The sequence below is a fragment of the Myxine glutinosa genome, chromosome 2, assembly GCF_964187855.1.
Source record: "Myxine glutinosa chromosome 2, kmMyxGlut1.1, whole genome shotgun sequence".
Taxonomy (NCBI): Eukaryota; Metazoa; Chordata; class Myxini; order Myxiniformes; family Myxinidae; genus Myxine; species Myxine glutinosa.
In genome coordinates this window covers 219,145,864-219,167,278 of record NC_136262.1, presented here as the reverse complement: position 1 = coordinate 219,167,278, position 21,415 = coordinate 219,145,864, and the positions used below count along the sequence as shown (strand labels likewise).

Genomic DNA, 21,415 nt, shown 5'->3' with positions numbered 1-21,415 from the left:
ATGAAACACCATACAGATTTTCTACGCGATGGTATGCACAATCGCTCAAGCAGGGGGAGTAGCAGTGAGTCGTCGGAGTCTATGATCTGAGCCACACTTGCTGCACGAGTACTGCCACTGGATTGGCGCACTCTGGAGAGATCTGTCATGCTGCTTGCAGTGCAGAACAGTATCCTTCAAATTCCTTGCCTGGCTCCCCTTTGTTTTGGCTGGGTGATCCCGGGGGAGGAGGCTGTTTCACAGCACCACTTGGTTGTCTGCGACATAAGGGTGAAAAGTGCGAGGAGAGTTCGGCGGGTGAAGTACCAACTGAGAATGAAGGTGTGGAGGTTGAAAGAGGTGACAGTAAGGGAGGCGTTAAAAGAGAGGCTGAGTAGGGTAGAGGATGATGTGGTTGAGCTTGAAAGTGGTTGGATGTCAATGAAAGCTAGTCTGTTGGGAGCCGTTGGTGAGGTATGTGGATGGACAAAAGGACCACTGAGGCACTCGGAAACATGGTGGTGGGATGATGAAGTTGGAAAGAGGATTGACGAGAAGAGGAAGAAGTTCAAGGAGTGGCAGAAGGCGAAGGATACGGGAGCAGAAACAGCAGAGCATGGAAGTTATAAGGCAGCCAAGAAGGCTGCAAAGAAAGAGGTCGCAAAAGCGCAGGAGGCATGTAGGAACATGTTCGGAGAACGCTTGGATTCGGAAGAGGGTCAGAGAGCAGTATTCAGGATTGCAAAGCAGATAGCGAAAGAGAGGTGTGATGTGATGGGGGTGAGTTGCTTGAAGGATGAAGTGGGCCAAATCGTTGTGGACCCAGATGGAATTAAAGGAAGATGGAAAAGATATATGGAAATGCTGTTGAATACAGAGAATGAATGGGATGGCAACATAGAGAGTAAGCCAGTTTTAGGACCGGCAGAGAAGATAACTGAGAAGGAAGCTGAGGAAGCGATAAAAGCAATGAAGGGTAGAAAAGCGGGAGGGCCGACGGGAGTTGTGGGAGATATGTTGAAGGCAGCAGGAAGTTGGGGTGTGAAGAGAATGACAGAGATCTGTAATCTGGTGGTGAAAGAAGGCCGCATTCCAGTGGATTGGGATCTGAGTACCCTCGTCCCTCTATACAAGGGGAAACGTGACCCTCTAGAGTGTGGCTCGTAACGAGCGATAAAGTTATTGGAGCATGGAATGAAGGTATTGGAAAGGGTGTTGGAGAGGAGGATAAGGAAGAAAGTGAAGATCGACGAAATGCAGTTGGGATTTATGCCAGGAAGAGGAATGACAGACGCGCTTTTTATTGTGAGGCAGTTGCAGGAGAAGTACATGGAGAAGAGGAAGAAGTTGTTTCTTGGGTTTGTTGATCTGGAGAAAGCATTCGATAGGGTTCCACCCAAAGTATTGACATGGGCAATGAGGAAGTTAGGAGTGGAGGAATGGTTGATCAGAGTAGTGATGGCAATGTACAAAAGAGCGCGCACAGCTGAAAGGACGAAGGACGGGAACAGTGGTGTGTTTGAGGTGAAGGTGGGAGTGCATCAGGGGTCGGTACTAAGTCCACTACTATTTGTAGCTGTGATGGAGGTGCTGACTCAGAACGTAAAGGAGGGTTTACCATGGGAGTTGTTGTATACAGATGATCTGGTGTTGATTGCAGAAAGTATGGATGGACTGAAGGAAAAGATGAACAAGTGGAAGGAATGTATGGAGACAAAAGGTCTGAAGGTGAATATCGGAAAGACGAAGGTGATGGCAAGTGGTAAAGCATGTGGTGAGGTGGAAAGAACTGGGAAGTGGCCCTGTGCTGTGTGCAGGAAGGGTGTTGGAGTGAATTCCATTCAGTGTACAATGTGCACTGAGTGGGTTCATCAAAAATGTAGTGGTTTGAGAGGGTCATTAACCAGTGTGGAAGCTTCATTCAAATGTAAGGTGTGCACAGAGGGAGCTGCAGATGGAGGAAATGTTGAGTTGGATCTTGGAGACGGCGTGAGGCTGGAAGGTGTGAAAACATTTTGCCACCTCGGAGACATGCTGAATGGAGAAGGTGGATCAGACTCGGCAACGGTTGCTGGAGTGAGATGTGCATGGAAGAAGTTTCGGGAACTGAGTGGCGTGCTGATGAGGAGGGGAGTGTCATTGAAGCTGAAGGGAAAGGTGTATGCTGCATGTGTGAGAAGTGTTATGATTTATGGGAGCGAGACATCGGTAATGAATGTAGAGCAGCAACGAAGGTTGGAAAGGGTGGAAATGCGAATGGTTCGATGGACGTGCGGAGTATCGTTGAGAGAGAGGAAGACAAATGATGAATTGCGAAAAATGATGGGAATAGAGCCTGTGATTGATGCTGTGAAGAGGAACAGGTTGAGATGGTTTGGTCATGTGTTGAGGAAGGATGAAAGTGACTGGTTGAGAAGAGTGATGGAAATGAATGTAGAAGGAAGTAGAGAACGGGGAAGACCGAGAAAGACTTGGCTAAAGATGGTGGTAGAAGAAATGCGGGCAAGGGGGTTAACAAGGAGAGATGCAGAAAATAGGGCAAGATGGAGAAGATTGTCATGGGGACCGCAAGGCTAATCCCCGCTCTAGCAGGTAAAATGGCCTTAAAATGCATGTTGTGTTGTTGTTGCTCCCCTTTGTTTGGTTTGAGTGATTTGAGAGTTCTGTTCCTTGGAGGAGGGTGGGGGAAGGAGCAGCGGGATTTAATATTTATCTTTTCTGTCCGCTGTTCTGTCTATTTAAGTCATCCTGTCTCGTCATTAATAAATTAATTTATATTTCTCAAGAAAAGTGCGCAACATTTTTTTCGGCTTGCCCGCCTGTCGTCTTTAATCCGAATAGCAGATACAGGTTCCATCCGGGGAAGGAACTACACTTCCAGCTCGGGGGTAGCTTCCATTCTCGAAGCACATCCCTTCAGCAAAGTGGGGCCACGCTACCGAGTACCCCATGAACGCGACATTATTATTATTGCCAACGTGGCCACATTTTCAGGAACTTACCTTCCATTACTTGTGTGACTACTTGTGCAGTACATTGGAAAAATAATATTTGGGGTGTATAATAACACATCTTTAGGTGTAAGCTCTGTCCAAATGATTATTACCTCTGCCACCGAAAGTGGATAGAGGTTATGTTTTCACCCCGTCTATCTGTTTGTCTGTCTGTCAGCAGGATATCTTATAAGGTTATGGCCGGATTCAGACAAAACTTGGAGATGTTGGGTGTTTTCCATGGACCAATAATAATTGATATTGTGATAAAATATGAAGAAGAGGATTCAAATGGAATAGCCTTGAGCAGGGAATATAACGGGTTGTACGAGAAAGGAGGGGGTTTTAGTTTGGTATCTGTCTTTTGTGAGCGGACGCTCGAGAAAGGTATGACAGGGAATGAATTATTTGCTTGCTTATGAACGCCTGGTGTTGGCTTAGCGGTTAGGGTGCCGGCTTGGGATCCGAGGATCCTGGGTTTGAATCCCAGTCGATCGCTGAATTAATGCCAGGGGGGTTGACTCAGCCTGTCATCCTTCCGAGGTCGGCAAATTGAGTACCAGTTCACTGGTAATTCCTTGCGTGTCGCAAGAGGTGACTAACAGGGTTGGTGGCAGGAGGGCATCCGGCCTTAAAACTGCTTCAAAAAGGGGACCACGGTGCCCGAAAAACGCCAACCCCTGCTCTGTGGGGAAAGTGGCCTCTAAAGGTGGTTCTTAAGAACAATGAAATGCTGGTAGAATCTTTGCTGTTGTTCTGATATTATTCTTTGTTCTGTGCGTATAACATATGTGGAGATAGATTTCAATAAAGCCTCATATCTGGAAATGAGGCCTCGACTTGATTTCATAACAATTTATTGAAATCCATCTCATCTCTCGAGTGCCCTGGACTAGTTTCTCAAACCGGAGAGGTTCGACGGTGATCCCAATGCCAACAATTCTGGACGACGCTGGACCCACTGGCTCAAATCCCTAGAGCTCTACATGCGAGCTTTGCCTGAAGCCACGGACCAAGCCGCGGACCAACGGAAGATGGAGGTTCTCACCTGCAACGTGTCCAGCGATGTCTACAACTATTTCTCCCGCTGTGAAACTCTGAAAAACTATGCCGACTCTGTAGCGACCCTGCGAGCTCTCTATGTAAAACCACGAAGCAATGTTTACTCTCGACATTTGCTCGCTACTCGCAGGCAAGACGCTACTGAGACTTTGGAGCAGGACACGCAGGGGTTACGACAACTCAGCAAGGACTGTGGGATTCTGGATCAGACGGTCCTCGTTGATCTAATGCGAGATGCTTTCCTTACTGGTCTCCTATCTCCAGCCATCCGTCAGCGACTGCTGGAGACCGAGACTATAACCTTTCAGGCTACGTATGAGCAACAACAACACAACATGCATTTTAAAGGCCATTTTCCCTACTAGAGCGGGGGTTAGCCTTGCGGTCCCCATGACAATCTTCTCCATTTTGCCCTATTTTCTGCATCTCTCCTTGTTAACCCACTTGCCCGCATTTTTTCTTCCACCATCTTTAGCCAAGTCTTTCTCGGTCTTCCCCGTCCTCTACTTCCTTCTACATTCATTTCCATCATTCTTCTCAACCAGTCACTTTCATCCTTCCTCAACACATGACCAAACCATCTCAACCTGTTCCTCTTCACAGCATCAATCACAGACTCTATTCCCATCATCTTTCGCAATTCATCATTTGTCTTCCTCTCTCTCAACAATACTCCGCACATCCGTCGAACCATTCGCATTTACACCCTTTCCAACCTTCGTTGCTGCTCTACGTTCATTACCCATGTCTCGCTCCCATAAATCACAACACTTCTCACACATGCAGCATACACCTTTCCCTTCAGCTTCAACGACACTCCCCTCATCATCAGCACGCCACTCAGTTCCCGAAACTTCTTCCATGCACATCTCACTCTAGCAACCGTTGCCGAGTCTGATCCAACTTCTCCATTCAGCATGTCTCCGAGGTAGCAAAATGTTTTCACACCTTCCAGCTTCACGCAGTCTCCAAGATCCAACTCAACATTTCCTCCATCTGCAGCTCCCTCTGTGCACATCTTACATTTGAATGTAGCTGCCACACTGGTTAATGACCCTCTCAGACTACTACATTTTTGATGAACCCACTCAGCGCACATTGTACATTGAATGGAGTTCACTCCGACACCCTTCCTACACACAGCACAGGGCCACTTCCCAGTTCTTTCCACCTCACCACATGCTTTACCACTGGTCATCACCTTCGTCTTTCCGATATTCACCTTCAGACCTTTTGTCTCCATACATTCTTTCCACTTGTTCATCTTTTCCTTCAGTCCATCCATACTTTCCGCAATAAACACCAGATCATCTGCATACAACAACTCCCACGGTAAACCCTCCTTTACGTTCTGAGCCAGCACCTCCATCACAGCTACAAATAGTAGTGGACTTAGTACCGACCCCTGATGCACTCCCACCTTCACCTCAAACTCACCACTGTTCCCGTCCTTCGTCCTTACAGCTGTGCGCGCTCTTTTGTGCATTGCCATCACTACTCTGATCAACCAATCCTCCACTCCTAACTTCCTCAATGCCCATGTCAATACTTTGCGTGGAACCCTATCGAATGCTTTCGCCAGATCAATAAACCCAGGAAACAACTTCTTCCTCTTCTCCATGTACTTCTCCTGCAACTGCCTCACAATGAAAAGCGCGTCTGTCATTCCTCTTCCTGGCATAAATCCAAACTGCATTTCATTGATCTTCACTTTCTTCCTTATCCTCCTCTCCAACACCCTTTCCAATACCTTCATTCCATGCTCCAATAACGTTATCGCTCGGTACGAGCCACACTCCAGAGGGTCACCTTTCCCCTTGTATAGAGGGACGAGGGTACTCAGTTCCCAATCCACTGGAATGTGGCCTTCTCTTTCACCACCAGATTACAGATCTCTGTCATTCTCTTCACACCCCAACTTCCTGCTGCCTTCAACATATCTCCCACAACTCCCGTCGGCCCTCCCGCTTTTCTACCCTTCATTGCTTTTATCGCTTCCTCAACTTCCTTCTCAGTTATCTTCTCTGCCGGTCCTAAAACTGGGTTACTCTCTATGTTGCCATCCCATTCATTCTCTGTATTCAACAGCATTTCCATATATCTTTTCCATCTTCCTTTAATTCCATCTGGGTCGACAACGATTTGTCCCACTTCATCCTTCAAGCAACTCACCCCCATCACATCACACCTCTCTTTCGCTTTCTGCTTTGCAATCCTTAATACTGCTTTCTGACCCTCTTCCGAATCCAAGCGTTCTCCGAACATTTTCCTGCATGCCTCCTGCGCCTTTGCTACCTCTTTCTTTGCAGCCTTCCTGGCTGCCTTATAACTTTCATGCTCTGCTGTTTCTGCTCCCGTACCCTTCGCCTTCTGCCACTCCTTGAACTTCTTCCTCTTCTCGTCAATCCTCTTTCCAACTTCATCATCCCACCACCATGTTTCCGAGTGCCTCGGTGGTCCTTTTGTCCATCCACATACCTCACCAATGGCTCCCAACAGACTGGCTTTCATTGACATCCAACCACTTTCAAGCTCAACCACATCTTCCTCGACCCTACTCAGCCTCTCTTTTAATGCCTCCCTTACTGTCACCTCTTTCAACCTCCACACCTTCATTCTCGGTTGGTACTTCACCCGCTGAGCTCTCCTCGCACCTTTCACCCTTATGTCGCAGACAACCAAGTGGTGCTGTGAAACAGCCTCCTGTATGAGCAACGTATGAGCAAGACAGAGTATTGCAGTTGGCCCAGACTCGATCGGAGACATACGTACGACCTTATCTGTCAGTGCACACTGCTACCGCCGAGAAACGCTCGGACATGGTGACAGCCGCAGGGTCAAGTTGGCCGCCACACGCCGCTTGCCAGGATTTTCTCGACGAGAATCCGGATGCCGAGGAGAGCGGTTTGATCACTACGGCGGTCATGACCCCTGCTGCGATGACAGGCAAATGTTTATTTTGCGGGAATCACAGACATCCTCGGAGCTTATGCCCTACTAGAGATGCGCTGTGTAATAGTTGTGGTAAGAAAGGACATTTCGCCAAAGTCTGTCGATTGGCTAAGACCAGACGAACGACGCTCACGGGGGCTCACACCTTGAGAACAGCTCTGGGGCATGCGCCTCACGGCCTGTCGAAGGCTATGATTCCTATGGTGATTAACGGCAAAGCTGCAAACGCTTTGATCGACACTGGAAGCAGTGAAAGTTATGTCAGCCAGGATCTTGTTCGCAGACTTGGCAGGTCCACTATGCCGGCTTCGCAACCTGTGTGCATGGCCGCTGCGGCCCTATGGTAAAGCTCCAAGGGATTCTGTGTGGTGAACTTGGTAGCTAATGAGATACTATACTCGGATGTTAAAATGATGGTATTGCCGAATTTGTGCTCTGACGTACTCCTGGGACATTATTTTTTGAATAGGCACGGGCGACGAGAGATGCGCTTCAATCGTGCACAGTCCGCTAAAGTCTTCTCGGTATATAGCTTGATGGAGATGTCGATCGAACCACCCCCGCTGTTCCCATGCTTAACCCTTAATTGTTGCCCTATAACTGTGAAGTCTCCACGATATTCATGCCCAGATGCACAATTTATAGCCGATGAGACCAAGCGACTTCTAAACGAGGGTATAATCGAGCCTAGTAGCTCACCCTGGAGGGCTCAAGTGCTCGTTGTCAATAATCCTAATCATCGGAAGTGTATGGCCATTGACTATGCCCAGACAATCAATCGCTTTACCCAACTTGACGCCTACCCTCTACCAAATATGGATGACATGTTCAGAGAGGTATCTACCTACCGGGTATTCAGTACCTTGGGCCTCCGAAGTGCGTACCACCAGATACCGATCAGGGAGAGTGATCGACCTTACACTGCTTTCAAATCTGGCCAAAGGCTGTATCAGTTTCAAAGAATTCCTTTCGGAGTCACAAATGGGATTGCGTGTTTCCAACAGCTGATGGATGACATTTTAACCAGGGAACAACTGAAAGATGTTTTTGTGTATGTCGATAATATCACCGTATGTGGGCGCGATCAGGTAGAACATGACTCAAATTTACGGCAGCTCTTGGACGTCGTGAAGAAATAGACTGACCTTCAACGAAGAGAAGTGTAACTATTCCGTCCAAACAGTGGATATTTTGGGGTACACCGTGACTGGAGAGGAGATACGACCTGACGCCGCTCGGCTATAACCTTTGCTCGAAATGTCTCCTCCCACCGACCGTTCAATCTTGCGACCTTGTGCAGAGCACTGGGACTGTTTGCGCACTATTCCAAGTGGATACCCGGGTTCTCGGAGAAAATAAGGCCTTTGGTGGAATGTAAACAATTTCCACTGAACGTAGCTGCGAAGGCCGCAATCCAGTTATTGAAAACAGACATAGCTAATGCTGTTGTGACCTCTATCGACGAGACTATTCCTTTTATGATTGAGACAGACACCTCGGACTGTGCTATCACGGCTACCCTCAATAAGGCTGGGAGGCCAGTCGCCTTTTTCTCTCGTACACTGTCCGATAGTGAAAGGTGCCATTCCGCTATAGAGAAGGAGGCTGACACGATCGTTGAAGCCGTCAGACGGTGGCATAATTTCCTTCAAGGGAAACATTTCCAGTTAATCACGGACCAACAGTCAGTTGCGTTCATGTATGACGGACGCCATTCGCAGAAGATTAAAAATGAGAAAATCGCTCGCTGGCATGTGGAATTGGCTGACTTCCGTTTTGATATCATTTACAGGCCGGGATGAGATTGTCTGGCAGCAGATGCTCTGTCTCGACCTGTCGGCTCAGGAATGACCACCAGCGATTTATGGGATATTCATGATTTGCTCTGTCACCCCGCGGTCACTCGATTGGCTCATTTCTTGCGCAGCAGGAATTTGCCCTTTTCTATAGAGGACATCCGGCGTTTTTGCAAGACATGCACCGTGCGCTGAAGTTAAACCGAGTTTTTATAAACTGTCTATGGGGACGCTGATTCACTCCGGCCACGCATGGAAACGTTTCAACGTCGATTTCAAAGGTCCGTTGCCAGCCGCAGGGGGGAGCTGTTACATTCTTACTGTTGTCGACGAGTACTCTCAATTTCTGTTTGCTTTTCCGTACACTGACATGTCTTCGGCAATGGTGATTGAATGTTTGCGGCAATTGTTCTTAATGTTCGGCTATCCTGAGTTCATGCACAGTGACAGAGGTACGGTTTTTCTGTCGAGAGATTAAGCAGTTTCTCCAGGATCGAGGTGTCGCCACGAGCCGTACCACCGCATACAATCCTCAAGGCAATGGCTTGGTGGAATGTTATAATGGGATTATATGGAGCCTTGTCAATGAGCTTGAAATCGTGCAGGTTACCTTCACAGCAGTGGGAGCGTGTACTTCCGGACGCACTGCACGCAATTTGGTCATTACTGTGGAGCGCTACAAATGAAACTCCACACAAAAGAATGTTTCACTTTCAGCGACATAGTGCTAGTGGGCAAGTGTTGCCCTCTTGGTTGGCCGGCCCCGGTCTGGCTCTTCTGAAGTGAGCGGTCAGACAAAGTAAATACGAGCCGTTGGCGGATCGCGTAGAAATTCTAGAGGCAAATCTCGAGTATGCTCATGTGAGGCTTCTGGACGGACGTGAGACTACTGTATCTGTTTGCCATCTCGTGCCTTGCGGCGAGGGAAACGAGCACGTTGCTGACAAGGCAAACGGAATCTCGGATTCACCTGTCAGAGTGGAGTTGCAGCACGGATCGACCGGGGACAAAGTAATGCTTGATAATGTCAAGGTAACGGAGATCCCGTCGGAGTCAGGGAGATCTCAAAAGGAGCTGACTGATGACGATTCTCTTTGTGAATCCGGGGACGCTGGAACTGAAGGTATTTATCGAACTCGTGCTGGAAGATTGTGCCAACCGCCGAGTCGTTTTGGTTGGTAGAGCTTTGATTCGTTACTGTTGCGTTGCTTAATTGTTTGATTGCTAGCTTGCATTTTAACGGCAGGTGAATGTGATAAAATATGAAGAAGAGGATTCGAATGGAATAGCCTTGATAAGGGACTATAACGGGTTGTACAAGAAAGGAGGGGGTTTTGGTTTGGTATCTGTCTTTTGTGAATGGATGCTCGAGAAAGGTATGACAGGGAATTAATTATTTGCTTGCTTATGAACAATGAAATGCTAGTATAATCTTTGCTGTAGTTCTGATATTATTCTTTGTTCTGTGCGTATAGGGTATGTGGAGACAGATTTCAATAAAGCCTCATATCTGGAACTGAGGTCTCGACTTGATTTCATAACATATATTTTTGTGAAGATCTGGGTTCGGAGACCATAATTTTTTGAAGCGATTCTTCACAATTTAGAGGTAGAGCCAAAAAAGATACATTGTATAGTACGATATCTCAAAAAGTTATAGATTTGGACGAAACATGGTGGACTGGTTGGTTGTGTGACGAGGACAAATCGATTCTATTTTGGTGAAGAGCCGGATCTGGGTACGGATATGAGAAGAAAAAAAAAGGAAAAAAAAGCGATTCTTCACTATTGAGAGATGGGGCCAAGAACAATATTTTTTAAAAAGTTGTGGACGGATTATGACAAAACATGGTGGAAGGTGGATGAGTTGGTTAGGTGACGAGAACAGGCCGATTTGGATTAGATTTTGGTCAGGTCTGGATCCAAATCCGGCCTACCAGTGGGGTACAAAACGTAACCTGTTCAGCCTGGTGGAGGTATGCTCTCTACAGTGTTCTGTTGTAGTTATTATTTCAGTTATTATTATTACCATCATTGGTGCCACGTACTCTTTATACTTCAGTCACATTTGGCTCGGCAGCCGTAGGGTCTAAAAAATCTACGGCCACTAGCAATTATAGGGCGGCCGCAGTATTTCCACGGTCACACAATGTAGCAGTCACATATGTTTTTATTTTTCGGGTAGCCGCACGGGGTATTTAGAAATTGTGGAGACCGAAAACGTGGGGGTGCCGTACGGTCTTTGATTTGATGTTGCACGGTGACCTTAGGGCGTCCCTGCGGCGGCCATATAATTTTCAAGGCAGACGCAAGGTAGCCTCAAGGTGCCCGCAAGGTGACCGCAGGGGGGCCCTAGGGCGAGCATGTGGCCAGACGGACGGTAACGAGTGGGTATATATACCAGTTCTTTTTCATATGTATAACAGCACTTACAGTTGTCATGGCTACGGCTTGTCGAATTGCTACGGCCACCCTAGAAATGAAAAAAGTTATAACTCCGCGCTATAATTCCACGGCGACCCCTACGGCCTGTAAAAGATAGCCATACGCCCTAGGGCCACCTCAGAAACTCTGCGGCCGCCGCACGTTTCTGTCAATTTAGGGGGGGTACGGCCGCCGTATCCTAGCCGTAGAGCAAATGTGACTGAGGAGTTAGCGAAAGAGGGGTGGATATAAACTACAGTAGTGTGTGATTGAAAACATTTTCTTTTGCAGAATCATGCAAAAGAAATGTAGATCTTTAATCACCAGGTCAACAGTATTAATGATGGAAAAAAAAAAAAAAAAAAAAAATCGATGGAGAAAATACCTCAGAAGCTAAAGTTCCTTCTTACCTTCGTCACTCACGTTGAATCTGTGCTGCCCTTCTGCCGAACTGTCTACTGTATGAAAAACATTGCTAGTGTAAAAATTTAGAAAATCAACAGGGTAAATAAGTTATTGAAGTGCAAAAATAAATAAATAAATGCAGTACAAAAGAAAATGCAGAAGACAGTTGAAGGTTGTTGATGCATTATAATTAACCTTTATCCTGCTTTGTTATTCAATCGATCTTGTTTACACTTTGGATTTTAAAAAAAGCAAAAAAACAAATATCTTGTGATCTATTCCAAAAAATATATGTACAAACCAAAGCTCGACTGATTCTACTGAGACCACTGAGTGGTCGAATCACAAGATAATACAAAAAGCGATTTCAACCTAGTCATGGTACAACCAGGTACGATACAAAAATGCACCGACTATACATTCCAGGATTGTACAATAAACCTTGAATCATGTCTACAAATAAATTATCAATGAACAACTAAATTGGGCTCATATATTAGTCCCCGTCATGGTGGTGTCGAAGTTCATTACCTTCTCCGAGTGGGTCCAACGTGTGAATCATAAGCTGAAAGATCCCATTGCGCATCATGCTGTTATGAAGCGAAGCAGAGGTGCCTCCACGTTGTAGCTGTGGCTTGGGCTGGATGAGGTCCACAGGGGAGAGGCAGGAGTATATAAGAGGTCTACATTTAGTAACAATATATGAGAGACAAGCAACTGAAAAGTATCAGACAAAATGTCTTTGCTAACAGTACTGATGTTCAAATCATTTCAATTTTGGAACTTTAAATGTACGCTTCATTAGACCACCAGCAGAGCTTCTCGTGCTTCTCAAAGTGGATAATGGCTTTTTCTCAAGCCATAAAACGTCTACAAATCAGTCCATCCATCTGCTTCCTTCCATGCACTGTTCCCATTACCATTTCTCAAGAGAAGACTCTCCATGACATGTGAAGCTTTCATGTGTGCAGTATAGGCAAATGAAACAGGACCTTTAGAGGCATTTTTTTCATTTTCAGGAGCTCTCTTCTCATTACCTATTTGACTACTGGTGCAGTACATTGAAAAACAAATCAATTTGGGGCAACGCATCTTTCGGTATTCTTGTTTTCAACTATTTAGGAGAAATTAGCATGAAGGACGGACAGAGAGACGTACAGAGACAGGACAGACAGACAGGAGCCAATTACTATATCCCCCAATTTGTTTAATGACACCAACATGTTAATACTAATAATAATTTATAATACCATTAATAATAATGTGCTTTTCAAACAAAATGGTACAAAAGTGCTGACATGTGTTTAATAGGAGTTTTATGAAACTTAAAAGAAAGAAATTAATGAAAGACTTTTTTAAATGGAGTCGTCTTCAGAGCAATTTTGAATGACCAGGAGGTAAGAGATCAGAGAATTTGGAGAAGACAAAATCAACGAAATATTCCAATTTTTTTTAAGGAAGTGTTAGAAGAGGTTGGACGAGCAAAGTGAAAAATACTGTATGTCTAAAATAGGCCAATTGGGAGAAATTGTTCTGTATCCATCTTGCCCAACTCATGCGTCCTCTCCTGTCCCCCATTCCTCCCCACACACATTAATTAATTTGTCTGCGTCTCCCTTTATTTTGTACTTCAACCATGCTGTTGGTGTTTCTCCACTTTCTCTGCTATTCTTTTTGTTCTGTTGTGTCCTGATCTGTTTTGTGTTCTAGCTCTTCAACGAGCCTCTACCTTGTGCACAAAAATAAATAATTTATTCGTTAAAGAAAGTCTTTCACAATGATATTTCGAGTTTTCTTTCTTTATATTCACAGGATTTCAATAACATTAGTTCTCATGTATCTTCACTCATTCTCCCACATCGACAAGTTTAAGCCCCTTTTCTCTGTGATGCCTTTAAAATGTTGACTTTGATGCTGACAACACCATAATGGAACTTTCACTTCCTGATCTTGGTGAGCAAGTAGACCTGAAGTGCAAACTGTACAACACACAATAAACTTTTCTTCTTCTATTGTTCTAATTAAATGTTACTTTTTCATATTCAACAGATTGTAACCTGGTTCCACCTTCCATATACCTGCAGGCATTGTTTTTTTTTTTTACATCCACTTGTTTTTTATTCACACTTTCATGGTCTTTACTTTGGCATATGTTAACCACTAATGGCCTTAGTTTATTCCGCATGGGATCTGTCAACAAGTCCAAATCGACAACAATTTTACTGCCCTCAATTATTCCCACCTTCTTGTGGGGTTGGCCGAGGGATGTTTTTGGCCCAAATCTTTCATGAACTGGCTGGCTAGTCCTGAGGTTAGACGTGCAGGAACATGTAATTTAGCCAGGCTGCTGGCAATAACTCACATACTCTTCATGAAAGACACCTTTGGATCTTTTATCTATCAACAACCAGGTCCTCCTGGTTAATATCCTTCTAGTGGACCGTGCACACATTGATGCATTTCTGTGCATGCGAAATTACAGGACGACAGCTTAGCTGGGTCGAGATTCGAACGCAGGCTAGGAAACTTAAAGGCGAGTGCAAACAACTCTAGGCTATTCTGCCATCCCCACTCATATGGCCTTAATACTTCTTTCACAATGTTTTTATTTCAAAATTCAAAAGACGTTTTATGTTTACTGAAGTCGAAATAACCCGATCTTGGTCGGGTCTCCAACTTGTAAACGATAAAGCAAATTACTAAGGACGATAATTTTTTGGAGTTGATGCTCGGACCATGCACTTTTACAGTGTGTTGGCACTGTCAAAGCAGTTTCTTGGCAAGGGTTATACTGGGTGGTTTGCCATTGCTTTCCCAGCAATGTTTCTCCATACTCCATTCTTTTGAATGCCGAACGTCAAGCAATGAAGCAGCACGTACCATTTCTTTAAGTCTTTTGTATGACTGAGGGGCTTTGAACCACCGACCTCACAGACTCAGAGTGGACGCTCTAACCATTATGCACTGAGTCCGGTTAAGGATGATAATACAAACAGCAAAATATAACAAGTTCATACAAATCACTGTTTTGAAATAAATAAATAAATAAGCAAAGTATTTGAAATGTTTCTTAACATCATCATGCTTTATTACAGCATTCCCATTCTATATGGGAAGATAACGTGGGAGAAGGGTGGGAGATGTTGGGGATGGGAGAGCATGGGAAGGAGGTTGAGGCAGGTGGGGAGGTGGGCAAAGTGGAGAGGTAAGTGATGTAAAATCGATGTTTTCAGCTTATCCAAAGATTACATTCGATGATGGATGTTTTCCTATCTGCCTCCAATGTTTTTTCACAGTCACTCGATTGTACCTTATCTTTTTAACTTGCATATACCCTTTAAATACCTGGGTCATCACAGTGCAAAACCTCAATACAGTGTGTGAGATAATTCGTTTATTTTGATAGTTTCACTTCAGCAATGATCTATTTTTGGTCCAAACAACAATTTGCAGCAATTTCAAGTAAATGCTAGGTTTATGGCTAAAAATGGACCAACCAACAGATTGCATCCGAAGTCATGACACTACTATTTAGCCTTTTAACTTATTATATTATACATGGTATAATTTCTATAAATCTGGTATACATTTCTCGGCATATATCCTCCCATAAATACATTCACATTCGGTATACATTCATCGAATCAGCTTGTATTTTTCACCTACCCAACGATCATCCACCAAGTTTTGTCATAACCCGTTCACAACTGCGAAATATGCTATATATCATTTTTGACTCCATCTCTCAATGGTGAAGAAACACTTGAAAATTAAGCTAGAAAGGCAATCTTCGATGTCACGACGTCAACCAATATGCTTCTCCTCACATTATTGCATCATTATACATAGTTGTACCAAGTTTGATTTAAATCCCTTCAGCTGTTTTCACGTCACATTTTTACTGGATGTGACCTCTGACCTTTGACACCAAAAATCAAATCGGTTCATCTTTGCATCATAATATATACCTATACCAAGTTTGGTCAAATCTCATCACTGGTTCACAAGTTAGCGCAGTAACTGATTTTTTTTTTTTAACCTCGCAGGACCTCTGACCTTTGACTTCTTGACTCCATAATCGAATCCGTTTATCTTTACATCATTCTACCTGCTTCCCTTCAGCCTTTCTTAAGTTATCACTGTAACAAAAACCTATTACAGACTCTGACCTTTGACCACTTGATGCCGAAATCTAATCAGTTCATCTTTGTATCATAATATATACTTGTACCAAGTTTGGTCAAAATCCCATCACTGGTTCACAAATTCGCTCAGTAACAGAATTTCTGCCTAATGTATGACTGAGGGGCTTTGATTACTGCATACTGGGTGACCTCTAACCTTTGACATATTGACCCCATAATCTAATCAGTTAATTATTGCATCATTATACATGCTTTTACCAAGTTTGACTTAGTTCCCTCAGCCGTTCTTAAGTTGTCGCGGTAACAAAACCTATTATGATGTATGGACAACCCAAACATAATGCTTCAGCGGACTCGTCGGCAAAGGTATAAAATTATCGTATCCTGATCTTAACCAAAATCGAATCAATTTGTCCTCGTCACACAGCCAACCTCTCCACAAAATGTCGTCCAAATCTGTCCACAACTGTTTGAGATATCCTGCTCACAGACATACAGACAGACAGGGGGGGAAAACATAACATCCATCCACTTTAGGTGGCAGAGGTAACAAATAGCGACAGTCGTTACTCGAAAATCTTACCATGCAATGTCACGCTTTCAGTTATCCTAAATTCTCAGGCAATTATCTTTAGCGATTGCCTAAACATTTGGAAAACTACATCCACACAATATACTGTACCACAATGATCTATCTAAAAAAGAAAACCCCTTTATGAACGGATAAAATACAAACGTTGGTTACTAACAAAAGGGATGTGGCTACGTTACAACATAGTCTGCAGCCACACCTATTGTGCGACAGCACAGTGTGCAAAAGATTGTGATGATGAACTGTGACTACACCCACCATATTCACCTAAACTTTCCATTCGTATGCAGTACATGTCTGCTGGTGACATCATTTGCTGGCCGTGCACAGCTGTACCACTGATGCAGTGCCCCCTGTTGGTTAGAGCAGGAATTTGGAATTTGTTCATGGTGTAAGCAATAGCTCAACTACCCTTCGTGAAGGACACCGCATCATCTTTAACGTCCACCAACTAATTCTGGCAGACGGGAGGCCCAGTTTATTGTCTATCCGAGGGATAGCACACACATTGATGAATCTCCCTGATTATGGATCACAAGGTTGACAGTTTCCAGCTGGATCGAGATTCCAACCCAGGCGAGACAGCTCAGAGGCGAGTTTGTTCTCCTGAACTTGCTCCACTAGACTTTTTTCTCCCATGCTGAAGTCTCATCTCCATGGAAAGCAATTTGAAAGTGACGAGGTCGATACTGCAGTAAAATTCCAGTTTCAGAGTGAAAAGTGTTGTTACTTTAATAGTTTCATTATTTTGGCATCAGGAAAATCACTCAACACTGGGAAAAGCATGCGATACTGGATGGACACAATACATTGAAATGGACTTAACATGTCTGCCTTGTTTTTGCTGCTGCAAGGCTTGAGCATTCCTTCCTGGTCAGGGGAAAGACAACTTTACTCCAAATGATGCCCACAGTGGCACATCAGTGGTGTCATGTGTAACATTTTGCACTGCATCACAAAAGGTCTACCATGACCAACGTAACCAAAAAGCTACATATTAAAAAAAAACCTCCAAAATTACTGCATACTGGGTGACTTTCTGATAGCGATCAAGAAGGAACTCACTCGTTTGGAATGAAACTGCATGCAGAGAGGAGATGCCTCCGAGGAAACAAAATGGTCCAAACTTTGACCGCTTTCCCCACTGTTATATAGCTGTGTTTGCATACTGGTTAAAGACACATAATTCGAATGATACACCAAACGAAACCAACCATTGAGGTTTGGGTACATCTCATTTGATCATAGTACAGTAATTGCTATATTATGTGAGTATGTGCTGTACATGATTTGATGTAACAGTGAAATCGAAGCTAGTTACATATGCCAACATTTAAGGGAAGACTATGTACATCACAGTTGCGGTATGACAGGAAATAAGTGAATGAAGACTTGAGCCAGCCCCTAATCCCATGTACATTGTCATGTTATTTAATCTGTTGTAATTATACCTCATCGGATTTCTTGGTCCATTTTCAGCACCTGCTCATTCAGTTATATGACGTCAACACACAAGAGGGGAAAGCGAAAATAAGGTCGTAGAGGTAGTGTTGAGAGTTGGTACAGCTAATGCGGGGACAACAAGTGCGAGAAGTCGGGAATTGGTGGAAATGATAATAAGGAGAAAGGTGGATATATCTTGTGTGCAGGAGATGACATGGAGAGGTCGAGAGGGAAGGACAATTGGCAAAGTACAAGTTATTCTGGTCAGGAGATGAAGAGGCTGATTGGTGTGATAGTTGTAGGAAAGTCTACACCGTATGGAAGGTTTTGGAAGTGTCCAGATGCAGCACGATAATCAGGAAATTGAAGCTAATGGTAGGAAAAAAGTTGATGAATGCAGAATTAGAAGATATGTGGTGCAAAAAGTATGTTTCTGAGTAGTTAATACTAGGTGTGGACTGAAATGGACATATAGGAGAAAAGACAGGTGCATGTGAGGGAGCGCATGGGGGTTTTGGGTATGGAGAAGAAATACATCAGGTGAATATGGCAGAAGGAACGGATATGTGTGTACTTGGTACACGTTTTCAGAAAAGGGCAGAACAGCTGTTGACGTACATGAATGGAGAATCGAAGAGTCAGATTGACTATTTGTTAGTACTTAAGAGTCTCAGAGGAAGTGTAGTTAATGTGAAAGTAATACCCGGGGAAGAATGTTTGACACAACACAGATTAATTGTTGGCTTAAAAGGTTAAGTATGAAATTGAAGGATAGAAAGATGATGGAGGGATTTCAGAAGTTGAGCAATGAAAGAGAGCAAGTGAATGCAACTGAGGTAGATGTTTTTTGAGGGACGAATGAGGGATGCATGAAGGAAGGTAGCTCAGGAGACATGTGGGATGACTACAGGAAATGTAGAAAAGGAGAGGGAAACATGGTGGTGTAATGTTAATGTTCGTGGTGGTGGTTGTGCAAGGAAAAAGGAAGGAGAGTGGGTAATGGCTCTGTGCGACTTGTGGTAAAGGAGTCGGGTCAAATTATATTCAGTGTGCCTTGCAAAAGGTGGTGTCATTGGAAATGCAGTGGCATTAAGGGAAGTTTGTGTATAGTGGTTGGCAGTGGATTTCCACATGGGTGGAAATCAAGATGCAGAGAACATGGGGGTAGTGGATATGGGATTTGAGGTTAAGCAGGAAAAGGTGCAGACAATTTGTTACTTTAGAGATATATTAGATGCAATGCAGGTGGTGGAGCGGAGTTAGTTGTGAGAACCAGGATAAGGGTAACATAGAATGTGTGGAGAGCGTTACAAGGTATTACTTTAACACAGAAAAATATCCCAAGCAAAGTAAAAAGTGGAGTATACATAGCCCGTGTTAGACCAGTGTTGATGTACAGTAGTCAGAGCGAGGAGAGATAGACAAGTTGTCCGTTTGCGCTCTCTTTTGTTGGTCCCGTCATAACATCGATGCCTCTCCTCAAATCCCTGCCGGCCAACACCACAGGCTTAGCTCTTCACCACTCAACGCGCTGTCCACCTATGACATCATCGGTCGTACTTTGCCAAGCAGCGTGCTGCTTCCTACTCGGCCTTCCTTCACCAATCAGTGAGTGCCTCAGGGGCGGATCCAGGAATTTCAAGACTTGCATGAAACTATAGCGCTGGGGGGGGGGGGGGGGTGATAAAGGGGGGGTTTGGGGGTCCTCCCCCAGGAAATTTTTAAAAACTGATCGTCAGAAATGGCATTTCGTGAGTTCTTGGAAGTTTCTGCAGTTCCATGTGTTCTTCCCTGGTCCAACAGTTTAGCAGATTCGCACCGCCTGCACCCTCGTCCTGGATCGAAGGGGGGGGGGAGGGGTGCGCACCCCCCCTGGATCCGCCCCTGTGCCTTCTTACTCCACCCTGGCCAATCACGGCTCCTCGGGGTGTGTCTTCGGCCTGCTCGACCTCGATATGTGCTGTAGCTGGTTGCCATCCCATTGGCAGTGCTCAGAACTGGCTTCCGGTTGGTTTTATTATTATTATTATTATTTAATGTCATTTAATTACCATTCTGTTACGTGTTCCTCCCCGAACCCCTGGTCACGGTGTACCTCCGAATCCCAAGAGGCGCCACGGCAGAAAAAATATGTTATTCTGTGTTAGAAATCAACAGTGAAACCACACCAATGATTTTAAATGAACAAATGTTGTATTAAAAATCACACACAAGAATAACGGTACAACCAATAGCAATCCAGAGTGCACTCTATATATCTTATGATGGTACCATCAACTAAAGTCAGATAACTCGCTGCGCTCCAAGTGAGTGAAAAAGGACACTCCTCAATAGTCAATGTCTCTATAACTCAAAGGTGATCCCCTTCTGCAAGTAGTGATGAGACGATGAGGCGAGTAATGAGGCGTAGGCAAAGCGTAGACAGTCACGTGGTCCAAACCAAAGGTAAACTGGCAGCAGGATGGGAAGTCCCAAAGGCCCCCTCCAGACGTACACGTTCACAGTTCAATCAGCGAACCGCAACGTAATCCTCAAACGCCGCGTTTGCGCACACCCATCCCCGATAGATGACAGGATGGTGAGAAAAGCCGATGCGTAGCAAAAACCTTTTTCGGTGAGCGAAGCGCGAGAGTCAAAATGGCCGACGGCTCTTACTTGAGGCGAAGCGACCAAGCGAGGATTCTTCAGAATCTCAACGCCTAAACCTGACTACGCAGGTTTCTCAATCCCAGCGATAATACCTATCGCAGGATGCCCTTTCAAGGAACTCAAAATTCCCTCGCGACCTTCGTTAGACAACGCTCGCTCCAGAGCTCGACATCACGCGTCTTGTCCGACTTTTTCGCCACGCCTCTCCCTCTTCCCTTTTTTGTCGTCCGGTTCCCGATCCGGCTTCCTGTCTCTTTTTAACAATAATCCTTTTAACCTTTGCAAACTGTGCATGAACAATAAACCTTTTGAAGACAATAATAGTACATAATATCAGAAATATGTCAAGTGGGTGAAAACCACAACGACGGAAGTGACGAATTCGTAACAATTCTCACTAGTGGATATTACGGTGCCATAAGAGACAAAGGATCGATTACATAGGGAACAACGAACAGGGAAGTAGTTAACATAATCCCTATAACTAGTTAACATGCTGCATTCCTCGTAATGGGGATGAAGATGCACCTTAATCCGACATCCAGGCTAAACATGGCCTCTACTTATTACATAGTGGTGGTTCTTCTTCACAACAGTCGGAGCATGTTACCTACACAAATCTACCTGTCCAAGGTAATCTCTACCCCACCGACATAACAGTAATCAACTTTTTTTAAATTAAATTGGTATTTATTTGTTCATTTTTTATCTGTTTCTTCATTTATTTATTTAATGATATACAGTTCTGACTTAGGTCTCACAAAATAAAGTATTCATAATAATAATAATATGATAACTATTACATCATAAATAAACCATAAGAATGTATTTCAATAAAAGCCTATATGTCTGTGCAACATAAATGTATTTCAGAACACCGAAATTGATGTCCCAACCATCACATAAAATAGTTCAGGATAACATCTTGTTATAGAACGGGCTGGCAGGAAGCGCATACTCACCTCTAAGCTGTCT

General features: G+C 44.4%; 1 protein-coding gene across 3 annotated transcripts in view; it reads right to left on the bottom strand.

Moving 5' to 3' along the window:
- The window catches only part of LOC137420815 (sodium/potassium/calcium exchanger 2-like), a 156,704-nt gene that overhangs the window by 70,474 nt on the left and 64,815 nt on the right, over nucleotides 1-21,415 (bottom strand). Inside the window, exons 3-4 of one of the 3 annotated variants that reach the window (XM_068106216.2) lie at nucleotides 12,143-12,251; nucleotides 11,617-11,664 (exon numbers count right to left, since the gene is read on the bottom strand). In XM_068106216.2, the coding sequence (XP_067962317.2) occupies nucleotides 11,617-11,664; nucleotides 12,143-12,251 (157 nt within the window). The remainder of the gene's footprint in view (nucleotides 1-11,616; nucleotides 11,665-12,142; nucleotides 12,252-21,415) is intronic. The other 2 variants (XM_068106217.2, XM_068106218.2) reach the window with 2 other exon arrangements.